Here is a 15365-nt window from a genome sequence, read left to right on the forward strand (position 1 = left end):
TACAGAGTAGATTTCTAGTCTCCAGAAAAGTCATTATACTCGAACGTAATACGTGTTCCAAAATTCTACAACTGATCGACGTTAGAGATATAGGTCTATAGTTTTGCACATCTGTTCGACGTCCCTTCTTGAAAACGGGGATGACCTGTGCCCTTTTCCAATCCTTTGGAACGCTACGCTCTTCTAGAGACCTAAAGTACACCGCTGCAAGAAGGGGGGCAAGTTCCTTCGTGTACTCTGTGTAAAATTGAACTGGTATCCCATCAGGTCCAGCGGCCTTTCCTCTTTTGAGCGATTTTAATTGTTTCTCTATCCCTCTGTCGTCTATTTTGATATCTACCATTTTGTCATCTGTGCGACAATCTAGAGAAGGAACTGCAGTGCAGTCTTCCTCTGTGAAACAGCTTTGGAAAAAGACATTTAGTATTTCGGCATTTAGTCTGTCATCCTCTGTTTCAGTACCATTTTGGTCACAGAGTGTCTGGACATTTTGTTTTGATCCACCTACCGCTTTGACGTAAGACCAAAATTTCTTAGGGTTTTCTGCCAAGTCAGTACATAGAACTTTACTTTCGAATTCATTGAACGCCTCTCCTCACACTACATTTCGCTTCGCGTAATTTTTGTTTGTCTGCAAGGATTTGGCTATGTTTATGTTTGCTGTGAAGTTCCCTTTGCTTCCGCAGCAGTTTTCTAACTGGGTTGTTGTACCAGGGTGGCTCTTTTCCACCTCTTACGATCTTGCTTGGCACATACTCATCTAACGCATATTGTACGATGGTTTTGAACTTTGTCCACTGATACTCAACACTATCTGTACTTGAGACAAAACTTTTGTGTTGAGCCATCAGGTACTCTGAAATCTGCTTTTTGTCACTTTTGCTAAACAGAAAAATCTTCCTACCTTTTTTAATATTTCTATTTACGGCTGAAATCATCGATGCCGTAACCGCTTTATGATCGCTGATTCCCTGTTCTGCGTTAACTGTTTCAAATAGTTCAGGTCTGTTTGTCACCAGAAGGTCTAATATGTTATCGTCACGAGTCGGTTCTCTGTTTAACTGCTCAAGGTAGTTTTCAGATAAAGCACTTAAAAAAATTTCACTGGATTCTTTGTCCCTGCCACACGTTATGAACGTTTGAGTCTCCCAGTCTATATCTGGCAAATTAAAATCTCCACCCAGAACTATAACATGGTGGGGAAATCTACTCAAAATATTTTCCAAATTATCCTTCAGGTGCTCAGCCAAAACAGCTGCTGAGCCAGGGGGCCTATGGAGACATCCAATTACCATGTCTGAGCCTGCTGTAACCGTGACCTTCACCCAAATCATTTCACATTTCGGATCTCCGTCAATTTCCTTCGATACTATTGCACTTCTTATCGCTATAAACACGCCTCCCCCTTCACTGTCCAGTCTGTCTCTGCGGTATACATTCCAATCTGAGTTTAGGATTTCATTACTGTTTGTGTCTGGTTTCAGCCAACTTTCTGTCCCTAGTACTATATGGGCGTTGTGACCGTTTATTAATGAGAGCAGTTCTGGGACCTTTCTATAGACGCTCCTGCAGTTTACTGGAGAAATGCAAGAAAGTGCATCGCCATACTTACCCTACGACTCATCTTAGAAAGGCAAACCTACATTTATAACATTTGTAGACTTGGGGAAAACTTTTGAGAATGTTGATGGAATAGTGTCTTTGAATTTCTGAATGTAGCAGGGAGCACAAGGCTGTTTACAACTTGTACTGAAACAGGACAGCAGTTATTAAGTGTCAAGGGGCATGAAAGGGAAGCAGTGGTTGAGAAGGGAGTGAGACAGTGTTCTAGCTGTAAGGAAACCAAAGAAAAATTAGGAGTAGGAATTAAAGTTCAGGGGAAGAAATGATAACTTTGAGGTTTGCCTATGACATTGCAATTCTGTCAGAGACACCAAAGGTCTTGGAATAGCAGTTGAATGGAATGACTTGTGTCTTGAAAGGAGGATATAATATGAACAACAACAAAAGCAAAACAAGGGTAATAGAATGTAGTCAAATTAGGTGATGCTGAGGGAATTACAGTAGGAAACGAGAACACTTAAAGTAGTAGATGAGTTATGCTACTTGGGGAGCAAAATAACTGATGATGGCCAAAAACCTTTTCTGGTTGAGAGAGGATATAAAATGTAGACTGGGAATGGTAAGGAAAGCATTCTTGAAGAAGAGAAATTGGTTAGCATTGAATATTGATTTAAGTGTTAGGAAACCTTTTCTAAAAGTATATTGTATAGAGTGTAGCCACATAAGGAAGTAAAACATGGGTGGTAAACAGTTTAGACAAGAACATAATTGAAGCTATCAAAATTTAGTGCTACACAAGAATGCTGAAGATTAGATGGGTAGATCACGTAACTAATGAGGAGTTACTGAATATAATTGGGGAGAAAAGAAATTTGTGGCACAACCTGACTAGAAAAAGGGAATGGTTGATAGGACACATTCTGAGACTGGAAGGGATCACATGCTTAGTATTGGAGGAAAGTGTACGGTGTTAAAATTGTAGAAGGAGACCAAGAAATGAATTCAGTAAGCAGATTCTGAAAGATGTAAGTTGCAGTAGTTATTCAGAGAAGAAGAGGTTTGCACAGGACAACTACATATGGAAAACAATGATATTTCAAAAATTACCAAGGAATAACACTTTAAAGTGAATGTAAAAACATTTTTTTTTTATTTTATCACAACAGTTTGGACACTATAATCTGTAACCATTGGGACAGTACCCATCCGTGAAGTGTTTTACTGACCTGTTGTCAGACTTATTGTCAATAATTCTTTAGAATGTGTTACTGGAATTTCTCCATCTAGTGCTGAAGTAGGACCAGCATTAATGATAAAGACAGCTGCCGATACCACTTTTGATCAAAACTGCTTCTCAAGTTTGCATCCAAGGAACCATGCAGTGAGCCTTTTCAGTGATAGTACCTTTTAGTCATACTGCCACTTCATTTTGCAGAGGTATGTACTTTATCATAACTTGAACTGCAATCCCTTTGCTTCAAAGAACTTGACCATCTCATTTGTAAAATATTCATGGCCATTGTTACATATAAATTTGCTGAGTTTCATGTTTAAATGAGCAACAGATATGCCATAGTATGATTTAAAATAATAAAACAAATAATGAAACACCTGAAATTTTGATTGAAATAATCTATATTAGGTGAAAGGCAACCACTCTCCTATAGCCAATTGATGTGTGGAGAACAGAAACGTGTAACAGAAAACAGCACTCACACTAGTTTTCGCAAAAGTACACACAGCCACACAAACACACACTCCTGTTGCCTTTCCTGTATTTTATATGTTGCTCCACCCAGGAATTTCCATTATGGTTATAAAATAAAACTTTTATGTCTTTACTGATTTTTCTACATTTTTGTTTTTCAGATTCTTATTGAAAGCTTAATGTTCTATGTCTACACTTACACATGTCAGAGGCTACCTTCTTTCTAACTGAAGTTAGCAGATCAAACCTATTTCTACAGCAGTTAACACAAATCTGCCTGAAACTGTCCTACGTCAGTGTCCTCTGTTTTCTGTTCCACTTCCCACCTCTCTTAACTCCTCTCTATCTGTAACAATCCAAATTTTTTTCTACCTTTATCGAATTCAGCCTAAAGAGCAATAGTCTTCCCCTCTTCTTCCACTATCTGTCTATCTCTATTTGACATTCCGCATGACCACTGGTGGGTCTCATTTACTTCCCCAATGCCCACGCCACCCCATTGGAGAAAACAACCACCACTGCAAAGCGAAACCCAAAGGTAACAATCTTACAGGAGGTCAAAACTTTATGTTCATTGTATTTAACAGCAATTTGGCAAGAATAATTTAATAGTTTATGGAGCAAACGGGAAAACACATTTAGAAAATTTGGGCCCATGTGCCAGTAACTGCAAACAGACAAGGACATGTTCAGATCGTTGAACCAAAACACTTATGACTTAAACTATCTTCCATGAACTTGCCTAGGTAATAAACAAGTAATACAGTAGAACTTAATCAAAGCCGAACATGTGTAACTTGGAAATCTGGCCAAACCATACAAATGTTTCAGCCCCAATGCATTCAATACACTTTTATATACTAATTTCTTTGCATAAACCAGAGTGTGCCTAAAGTGGAAATTGAATGAAAATTTTAAACCCAATTGATAATTTATTGTATAATATGGAAAAAAAGCTTATATAGTACTAATGCCTTACTGTATACCTTAGTTATTCATTTTTATACAAGGATGCTACTTTTTACACAAAGACTGTACAACCTTGACAATGCTGTTATTTGAAAGAGATGACTGTTGTTCCATTAAATAATGTTTTACCAGGTAAGGTCAAGTACTCCAAAGCTATGCACTACCTGCATTATTTCCTGACAATCTCAGCTGACTTGTAGGACTTTTAAGAGACTACACGATAAAGGAAGAAAAACTAAAACTCTGCTCAAACAGGCCATGAAGGCCCAACAGTACCGATTGGCCACCATGTCATCCTTCGCCCACAGGCATCACTAGATGTGGATATGGATGCGTATGTGCTCAGCACACTGCTCTTCCAGCTGTACGTTAGTTTAAAAGACCAGAGCCGCTACTTCTCCATCAAGTAGGTCCTCAATGAGTGACAACACAATGTCAAACAAAAAGTATTTCCTGCTAAAACATACTAAGATTAAGGTAATCAACATGAGTGAGAAGGACAAATGCTCTGTGCAGGAAATAATGCTGCATTTCAGATGTGATAAAATACAAATTTATGAAACTTAACAAATAAGGATAAGATATGGGATGAATGGATGAAAAGGAAGGGGCAAATGAAAAGAAAGGCAAAGAAGATGGAGAGTGAAGACCTCAACAAGATAATGTGGGAAGGGTTTGTAAGTGTGTGGGCCAAAACATTATCTTTCTCTGGACCTGTGTTGCACAGGGAAGCTCTGAAAGTCACTAAAGGGCTTGGGAATGTGGAGTTTAAGGCATTCCAGACGTAGGCCTAACATCTTTTGCAATTAAGTGTGTGGGGAAGCTAAGAATGTGCACAAAAACACAGCAACAGTGTGGATGGCAATACTGCACAACTTAATTGCGAATAATGACCAGAAAGACGTTATCAGTGTCAATGAGGTGTGTCTATTTTACTACACACTTCCTTCAAAATCTCAAGCAACTCAGGGTGAAAAGTGTATAAGTGGATAAATATCCAAGGAAAGACTCAATATACTGCTGTGTGGAAACATGTTAGGTGAAATGGATAAGCCAGTGATGATTGGGAAGGTGGCAAAACCCTGTTGTTTCAATAAGCTTCCAATCACAAGGCGAAACAATAAAATGGCATGGGTGGTGAGTGTTTTTATGGAGGAGTCATTGGGTGCTTTGAATGCTAAAACGAAGAAAGGACACCACCAAGTTCTTGTTTTCCTAAACAGTGCTACCTCCCATCAGAAATTAAAGTTATCAAATGTGAAATTGGCTTGGTTCCTGCAAGATTCAATCAGCTACACACAACCAATGGACCAGTGGTCTTCATATTTCTAGTCCCATTATCGGTGATTATTGATGCCGTCTCTTATTCTTTGTGTTGAAGAAGCTGAATGTGCATTTTCTCTTGCACAGTTAGTTTTTTGTCCTGGATCCAGTACACTGGACTGGTTTTGCAGTAATGGAAATAAAGCCTGAAACTTTCACTAAATGCTTCAATAAAACAGGGTCTGGAGGTGATGAATGAGATGCTTCCATACTCATAGAAGCTCAAGAAAATGCAGCAGAAATTGCTGAATTAATTCAAGCCCAAAAACATAACTTTTGTAGTCCAGATGACTATATTCTAAGTGATGACTTTTAGCCATCACATTCCTCTTTTACTTCAGCAACAGATCTAACAGAAATCTGTAACACAGAAGATTATGAGGAGGAAACAACACAAGAAAAGAGGAGAAAATGATGTGTCTAAAAAAATCAACACGCTTGAAGAAGCTATTGCATTCATAAACAATATTATGCAGTTTGCAGCACACACAAATTCTCCCAACTATTGGAACTATTATATAGTGGAAAAAATTGTTTGAAAAAGAAACAATTTTGAATAAAATATTCAAACAAGTTTACCTCCTTGATATTTGGCAAAAAGGGCCCTTTTTGTAGCAAGGACATTATTTACTTAAAGCAGATGCTCAAACTGGTGTCCCTCTGATGTGACACATGCTTGGTAATGTCATACAGTGCTGCAACCACATGCATAGCTGTATGTCCATGGGAACACCTTCCAGCAGTCCGGGTAGCGTTTCTTGCAGAAAGTGAAGGTAGTTTGCCCTGGTAAGTTGGGGAGGTAGTCGACCCAGTCCTATCAGATGGTCACCCACAGTGCCTGCCTAAGTGTTAAGTGAAAATCGTTCTTGGTGTCCACGGACATATGTGATATGAGGATTTCCCCTTCCCCAGTAATGAACATTTAAAGTGTTGTAAAGGCCATCCCAATGGAGGGTGCACTCATTGGTAAACAACATAATGGCGGGAAAGTCGGGATCTCGTTCAACATGTCGCAGAAACAACCAGCAAAACCCGAGCATGTGTTCGCAGTCCACCACAGGATTTAGGATTTAGACAAGGTGGAAACCAAATGGATGGTGGCTGTCATGCCTCAAAACCTACCAGACTAACCAAGGAGGGATCCTCACATCATGTCCAACCACTCAAGAACTTGTCGTAGGTGCTTCCTCGAGAACAGTCTCTTCAAATGCAGCATCCCATTGTGTTTGTGGTCTTCCACCATCACCATGATGTCCTGCTAATGAGCCTGTTTCACTAAGTCGCCAGTGAATTGCTGTATCAGTTTGTGGGTGTGGGTGGCATCTTGTTAGGTACTGTTCCTCATACAACCGTCGAGCTTCATGCACGTTACCGTCGGCTAGTCCATAAACAAAAACCAATATCTCATTGTTCTTCAAATGAATACTGTGCTGCCATGCTTACTGTATGACTAAATTGCAGGTGATGTGTGTATGCTCCGAAGCAAAGCTTACACGTGAATGCCTCTGACATGAGGTGGAGACACATAGCAAGACTTTTGACATGTGTGCCTACCACATTGGGGTAGTGATGGGGTGAGGGACGTTTGTGTGTATGAACTGACAACCATAGCACTGCCTGTCAACTGATGACCGCCAACAGGGCAATCCCATGGCCAATCGGAGTGTGTGGCACCAAGTTTCTGTAGTTCAAAAATGGTGCGTTGTTGACCTACACAACATTAGTTCCTACTGACATCAGCTATTCAGGATTAAAATTTTGAGACAATTTTTCTCCACCCTGTATATGTACAACAATAAATTAATTTAAATTTATAGAAAAAAATAAAGACATGCTGTGTTATTTATCAGCTGGTGTAACAGCCTAGTGATATATTGTACAATATGCAGTATGTCAGCATTAACTGTACAGGAGTAAAGCCATCCAACATTTATAATGGTATGCTTTGGGGTGTGCCTGCTACTTGAGAAGCTTTATGTAGCCTTGTTTGTTTTGTGTGCTGCGGAAACTTGTCCAATTTGGAAAATTATTGTAGTCCCATGAGATTCTGTTCTGAGTAAGTTTTACTGTACCAACTTAGTTAATTTGCAATGAAAACTAATTAAACAAAATTATCCCTGTTTTTTGTGCTAAAAATATAAAAAAAATTAATGGCTACAATGTTATTTAGAAACTTTCCCTATTTTTTCAAATTCATATCAAAAGGAGTGAGACTTCCAGTAGAAAGCTTAGAACAGACACACATGAATACATGAATTTAAAATTTACAGTTGTTATAATGAGTTAAATAACTTGTCTTCATGGGAGCACATAAACTGGAGTTACTGTTAACTATTCTTGAATTTGGATGCATTAAGGTTACAGGAACTATTTGAAAGTAAAAATAAAATAAAATGTTTCTTTGCATGTACAGGACAGTTATACTCGACGAACCAACAGCTGGTGTGGATCCATATTCGAGGAGAGCAATCTGGGAAGTGCTTGTTAAATACAAAACAGGTAACATTAACTTAAAAGTGTTCTCTTTGTTTTGTGTACATGATCGCACTTGTTATGTGCCCTACATATTTTTGCCGTGTATCATATTGATCGCAACACTACACAGGTGACTTTCCTTCTGGCAGCTTGATTATTGCTTGCTATTCTGTGTTGTGTGCACATTTATCTTAGCATGTCTTTCACATGGTCTTCTCTGTCAAATTTGTAGTTATTGTTCATTTCTTATGTTCTGTGGTTGATCCTATCTTCTGATTTATTCAGCTCTTTGTTTACATACCTTCATACAGCTACAGCAATAGAAAGATAATGATGACACCTGTTTGTAACCACACTATCTCCATTATTGTGGTGTACTGACTAGGATGGTAATGTGAACTATATTGACGATGAGTAACTGAAGCAGAACTTTTATGTAGTTTTTCAGTATACTATAGCATAAAAAATTACCATGGGAAAATGTGTTGCAAATAAAACTTTACTTGCAGTCTTTATCTTCAAAAGAATTCTGTAGTCTTGAATGAATTTAATAACTTTACTTTGCAGATGTTAAAAGCTTACTTCTCTGATTTTGTCATGGATTCATTTTTACATCACGTTCTTTGATGAAGCGAGGCCTTCAATGACCGCTGTAGCAGAATATTATGAAAGAATCTTTCACAAAACCTAAAGAAATTTTGGTCAAATGTAATGGCTGTTAGAGGCACCTAAGATAGTGTCCAGTAACTGACGAATGAGGCAGGAACTGGAACTGAGCATAGTAAAGCAAGGGCAGAAATGCTTAACTTTGTTTTAAGATATTCTTTTACAAAGGAAACACAGGAGAATTTCTCCAATTTAATCCTCGTACCACTGTAAATATGAAACAAGTGTTAGTGTCAGTTGTGTTGAGAAACATCTGAAACTGTTAAAACTAAGCAAAGCCCCAGGGACCAATGGAATTCCTGTCAGGTTCTATACTGACTTTGTGTCTGAGTTAGCGCCTCTTTGAACTATAATGTATTGTAAGGCCTGGAACCAAAAACCATGCCCAGTAGTTTGAAGAAAGCACAGGTCACATCTGTTTATAAGAAGGGTGTTAGAAATTATCCACAGAACTACTGTGTCCAATATCCTCGGTATCAATTTTGTGTAGAATCTTAGAACACTTTCTGAGCTCAAACAGAATGAGGTATCTGGAACAGGATGACCCCTTCCTGGATAACCAGCATGTCTTCCATAAACACTGATCACATGAAACCCAACTCACACTTTTCTGACATGACATACTGAAAACTTTTAATCAAGGTACTCAGGTAGATACAATCTTTCTTGATTTTCAAAAAGCGTTTGACTCAGTACCACAACTATGCTTATTGTCAAAAGTACGATCATATGGGGTATCAGTTTTTACTTGTGACTGAGGATATTTTTGGTAGGGAGGAAGCAGCATGTTATCTAGGATGGAGAGTCATTTTCAGATGTAGAAGTAACTTTGGGTGTGCCCCAGGAAAGTGTGTTGCGGCCCTTGCTGTTCACAATGTATTATTAATGCCCTTGTGGACAATGTTATTAGTAACCTCAGACTTTTTACAGATGATGCATCTGTAATGAAGTACTGTCTGAATGAAGTTGCATAAATATTCAGTCAGATCTTTATAAGATTTCAAACTGGTGCAAACGCTGGATATGTGCTTTAAATGTCCATAATTGTAAAAATGTGCGCTTCATAAAATGAAAAAAGATAGCATCCTATAATATCAATAAATCATAGTTGAAATTGACCAACTCATACAAATACCTGGGTATAAAGCTTTGTTGGCATATGAAATGATTTGATCAGTCTACAAAGGAGACTGCGTACAAATCTCTCATGCAAGTCATTGTGGAATATTGCTCAAGTGTGTGGGACTGTACCAAATAGGACTAGCAGGAGATATTGAATGTATACAGAAAAGCATGAATAGTCACAGATTTGTTTGACCTGTGTGAGTTTGTTATGGAGATGCTGAAAAAACTGGACTGGCAGCCTCTTGAAGATAGATGTAATCAGTCCTGGGAAAGACTACTTAAAAAGATTCATGAACCAGCTTTAAATGGTAACCTTAAGAATATACTGCAACCCTAGGAATTGTGAGGGCAAGGTTAGATAAATTACAGCACACACAGAGGCATTTAAACAATCATTCTTTCTGCACTTCAAATGTGAATGGTACAGGAAGAAACTCTAATAACTGGTACAATGGGATGTACCCTTTGCCACACATTTCACAGTGGCTTGCAGAGTATAGAAGTAGATAGTTTGTAGGACATCTCTTGCCTTCTTCTCATTTGTTGTAAATGTCTTAAACATCTTTAATTAAATGAGACATTTCGACAAGTGTAGGGAAAATCACAAAAAAAAAAATTGTAGTAATAAAGACTGAAATAACAGTGATAGCATGAAAGCATTATAATACTAGGGTCATTCAGTAACTAAAGGGACAAACATACGTAGTAAGGGCAGTGCCTAATACACGTAATTGGAACTTATGTAAGTGTTAGCTGGCGACCTTACTGTGAATGTTAGTCTTTTTTTTTATTAATATTTACAGAAACATAGCAACTAAGGTCTTACTTACAATGGTATGTGTGCCAGAAGAAAGTACGTTTGGGGAACAGAAATCTACAACCCAATTTTTACTTTTGGAAACTGTATAACCATCAGAAATATTCTCTTGGATGAAACAAACACTGCATGAACTGTGTTCGTTTTATATGTGGGTGAAAAAGTTTAAAAATGATCACGAAAGTTTAACCAACAAGCATGATTCCAGGTGCCTGGTAACAGTATCGACCTCACTGTAGAAAGCTCATAATGATTCAGTTATCCAAAAAGATTGTTGAATTGCAGTGGAACAAACTGCTGAAAAAATGTTGAGCAAGTATTGGCACAACTCATTCCATTTTTCAAAATAACCTAAGCTACTGTAAGACTTGTGCAAAGTGGGTTCTCAGAGACTTTTCAGGTCACCACAAGGAACAGAGACTTCACGTTTACACTGAGCTCAAAAATCATTATGTGCTGAAGGTGTCACATTTTTGACATTATTTTAAGCGATTGTGAAATTTGTATACAGCATTTTGAGCCAGAATTCAAGCATCAAAGCATGCAGTGGAAACACCATGAATTGCAGGCCCATAAGGAATACAGAATGTAACCACCAGCTAGTAAGGTCATATTAACCATCATTTGGAGTGCCCATGATCTGGTTTTCTGAGATTTTTTTGGATAAATGACACAATACCTATAACCTATATTGCTTGGGCATGGTTGAGAAAAAAGTAAAGTCGGACCGAAGAGGAAATATCCAGGATGGCAGAAGAAAGGCATGCTGTTCCTTCAAAACAATGCTCGACCTCATACAACACAATTGTTTCAAAGCTTCTGCTTCATCTCCCTTCGAGCTCTGGCCTTGATGCTCCAGATTTTTGTTTGTTTGGTCTAATGTAGGAAGCTTTACATGGCATAAAGTTCAGTGGCAACAAAGAGGTAAAAAAAAGGTACAAAACTGGCTTTGAGATCAAATTAAATAAGTATGCCCTGAAGAGAAAAGAAGACTCATAAGAAGATAGGATAAGTGAATAGAAATTTTGGGTATTACATGGAAAAATTGGCAAAAAGTTGTATTGATTTAATAAACCTCTTTTGCTGTGCAGTTATTTGTCTGTTTAATTATTAAATGACCCTTGCATGTAATGAAAATATTAAACAGAAATTAAAGTTGTGAGCTGACTGATCTGGAAATCAAACGTATCACTACCCAGCAAACAGAAAAGATGTTGAGCAGCAGACAGGATTGTTGACAAGTTGGCAAGTTACGCTTATATCAAAGTTCCTCTTCAGAGTGAATGAGAAAATGGGAAAGAAAAAAGTATGTAGAGAAAGAGAATGGCTGGAAGACGAAAACAAATAATTTGTGTGAGAGATAATGGATTTTAAATATTTTCTGCATGCCTGCCTATTGCTCAGTGTCTCTACCATATGGCGAACACTGATCTGTCATTATATACCATATAGGATGGGCAAAATAAACTGATCCAAAAAATATTTATAAGACTGACACAGAATAGCCCTCATTATTGAAGAGGAGAACTGCTCATCGCAGAAAATCGTGGAAGTCTCGACTTTGATGCACCAATCAGTTGCTATCACATTTCTGTGCATGCATTTCTCTCTCATGCTGTTCATGCTGTGTCCCGAGTGCTTCATTGTGTTGTTATGTTTGTTTGAGTGAGAGTAGCAGACATGTGTGGTGACCAATTGAATGCAACACAAAACGGTGCTCAATGATAGGATGGTGCGTCTTCCTCGCTGAGTGTTACACAAAACACAGTTCATGCAAAATATGTGTGAAACCATTCATGCAGTACTGTAGAACTGGTAGTGTTTTGGCATAATTTGTGGCAAAATGACGTGAAATGTCATAAAAATTATAACTATCTGATAATAGTACAGACACCAGAAAACATTTTTAAGTGAAGGGAGGCCTGGAATAAAGTCCAAAGAAATCTTAATGTTGTTTATTTGTGTAACTGAGGCTTAAGAGCTTGTTGCATCAAAACTTCATCAGTACCCATTGAAGCAATAAATAACATTTGAAAAAGTTCTCTTTGAAAAATTATCCTTGATTATTGAATGAAGTTATCTACTTAACTAATTCAGAAGGAAAAACTTATAAACTAAATACTGAAAGAAAAAAATTTACATTTGTTAAACATATATCATGAAGTCTATATACAGATTAGATTAGATTAGATTAGATTAATACTAGTTCCATGGATCATGAATACGATATTTCGCAATGATGTGGAACGAGTCGAATTTTCCAATACATGACATAATTAGGTTAATTTAACAACATACTTAAGTTAATATAACAACTTTATTTTTTGTGTTTTTTTGTTTTTCTTTATTTTTTATTTTATTTTATTTTTATTTTTTTATTTTTTATTTTTTTTAATATTTTTGTTTTTTTTCTTTTTTTCTTAATTTATATCTAAAAATTCCTCTATGGAGTAGAAGGAGTTGTCATTCAGAAATTCTTTTAATTTCTTCTTAAATACTTGTTGGTTATCTGTCAGACTTTTGATACTATTTGGTAAGTGACCAAAGACTTTAGTGCCAGTATAATTCACCCCTTTCTGTGCCAAAGTTAGATTTAATCTTGAATAGTGAAGATCGTCCTTTCCCCTAGTATTGTAGTTATGCACACTGCTATTACTTTTGAATTGGGTTTGGTTGTTAATAACAAATTTCATAAGAGAGTATATATACTGAGAAGCTACTGTGAATATCCCTAGATCCTTAAATAAATGTCTGCAGGATGATCTTGGGTGGACTCCAGCTATTATTCTGATTACACGCTTTTGTGCAATAAATACTTTATTCCTCAGTGATGAATTACCCCAAAATATGATGCCATATGAAAGCAATGAGTGAAAATAGGCATAGTAAGCTAATTTACTAAGATGTTTATCACCAAAATTTGCAATGACCCTTATTGCATAAGTAGCTGAACTCAAACGTTTCAGCAGATCATCAATGTGTTTCTTCCAATTTAATCTCTCATCAATGGACATACCTAAAAATTTGGAATATTCTACCTTAGCTATATGCTTCTGATTAAGGTCTATATTTATTAATGGCGTCATACCATTCACTGTACGGAACTGTATGTACTGTGTCTTATCAAAATTCAGTGAGAGTCCGTTTACAAGAAACCACTTAGTAATTTTCTGAAAGACAGTATTGACAATTTCATCAGTTAATTCTTGTTTCTCAGGTGTGATTACTATACTTGTATCATCAGCGAAGAGAACTAACTTTGCCTCTTCATGAATATAGAATGGCAAGTCATTAATATATAATAAGAACAACAATGGACCCAAGACTGACCCATGTGGAACCCCATTCTTGATAGTTCCCCAGTTTGAGGAATGTGCTGATCTTTGCATGTTACGAGAACTACTTATTTCAACTTTCTGCACTCTTCCAGTTAGGTACGAATTAAACCATTTGTGCACTGTCCCACTCATGCCACAATACTTGAGCTTCTCTAGCAGAATTTCATGATTTACACAATCAAAAGCCTTTGAGAGATCACAAAAAATCCCAATGGGTGGTGTTCGGTTATTCAGATCATTCAAAATTTGACTGGTGAAAGCATATATGGCATTTTCTGTTGAAAAACCTTTCTGGAAACCAAACTGACATTTTGTTAGTACTTCATTTTTACAGATATGTGAAGCTACTCTTGAATACATTACTTTCTCAAAAATTTTGGATAAAGCTGTTAGAAGGGAGATTGGACGGTAATTGTTGACATCAGATCGATCCCCCTTTTTATGCAAAGGTATAACAATAGCATATTTCAGTCTATCAGGGAAAAATGCCCTGTTCCAGAGAGCTATTACACAGGTGGCTGAGAATCTTACTTATCTGTTGAGAACAAGCTTTTAGTATTTTGCTGGAAATGCCATCAATTCCATGTGAGTTTTTGCTTTTAAGCAAGTTTATTATTTTCCTAATTTCAGAGGGAGAAGTGGGTGAGATTTCAATTGTATCAAATTGCATAGGTATGGCCTCTTCCATTAACAGCCTAGCATCTTCTAATGAACACTTGGATCCTACTATATCCACAACATTTAGAAAATGATTATTAAAAATATTTTCAACTTCTGACTTTTTGTTCGTAAAGTTTTCATTTAATTTGATGGTAATACTGTCTTCCTCTGCTCTTGGTTGACCTGTTTCTCTTTTAATAATATTCCAAATTGTTTTAATTTTATTATCAGAGTTGCTGATTTCAGACATGATACACATACTCCTGGATTTTTTAATAACTTTTCTTAATATAACACAGTAGTTTTTATAATTTTTGATAGTTTCCGGGTCACTACTCTTTCTTGCTGTCAGATACATTTCCCTTTTCCGGTTACAAGATATTTTTATACCCTTAGTAAGCCATGGTTTGTTACAAGGTTTCTTACGAGTATATTTAACTATTTTCTTGGGGAAGCAGTTTTCAAATGCATTTACAAAAATGTCATGAAATAAATTATATTTTAAATTGGCATCAGGTTCACGGTACACCTCATCCCAGTCTAACTGCTGTAAGCTTTCCCTGAAATTTGCAATTGTTAAATTGTTGACTGAACGTACTACTTTGGAGGACTGTTTAGTATTGCTGAATGGAGCTATGTCATATATTGTAACTAGCTGTGCACCATGATCAGAAAGACCATTCTCAACAGGCTGAGCATTTATCTGGTTAAACTTATCTTG

General features: G+C 37.0%; 1 protein-coding gene across 3 annotated transcripts in view; it reads left to right on the forward strand.

Moving 5' to 3' along the window:
* The window catches only part of LOC124595045 (ATP-binding cassette sub-family A member 7-like), a 610990-nt gene that overhangs the window by 278080 nt on the left and 317545 nt on the right, over positions 1-15365 (forward strand). For all 3 annotated transcript variants that reach the window (XR_006978174.1, XR_006978175.1, XM_047133608.1), the window contains exon 23: positions 7977-8062. Coding sequence is in view for 1 of the 3 variants with exons in the window: in XM_047133608.1 (XP_046989564.1) it covers positions 7977-8062 (86 nt within the window). In the remaining 2 variants the exon portion in view is untranslated. The remainder of the gene's footprint in view (positions 1-7976; positions 8063-15365) is intronic.

This window comes from Schistocerca americana, chromosome 2, assembly GCF_021461395.2.
Source record: "Schistocerca americana isolate TAMUIC-IGC-003095 chromosome 2, iqSchAmer2.1, whole genome shotgun sequence".
Lineage (NCBI taxonomy): Eukaryota > Metazoa > Arthropoda > Insecta > Orthoptera > Acrididae > Schistocerca > Schistocerca americana.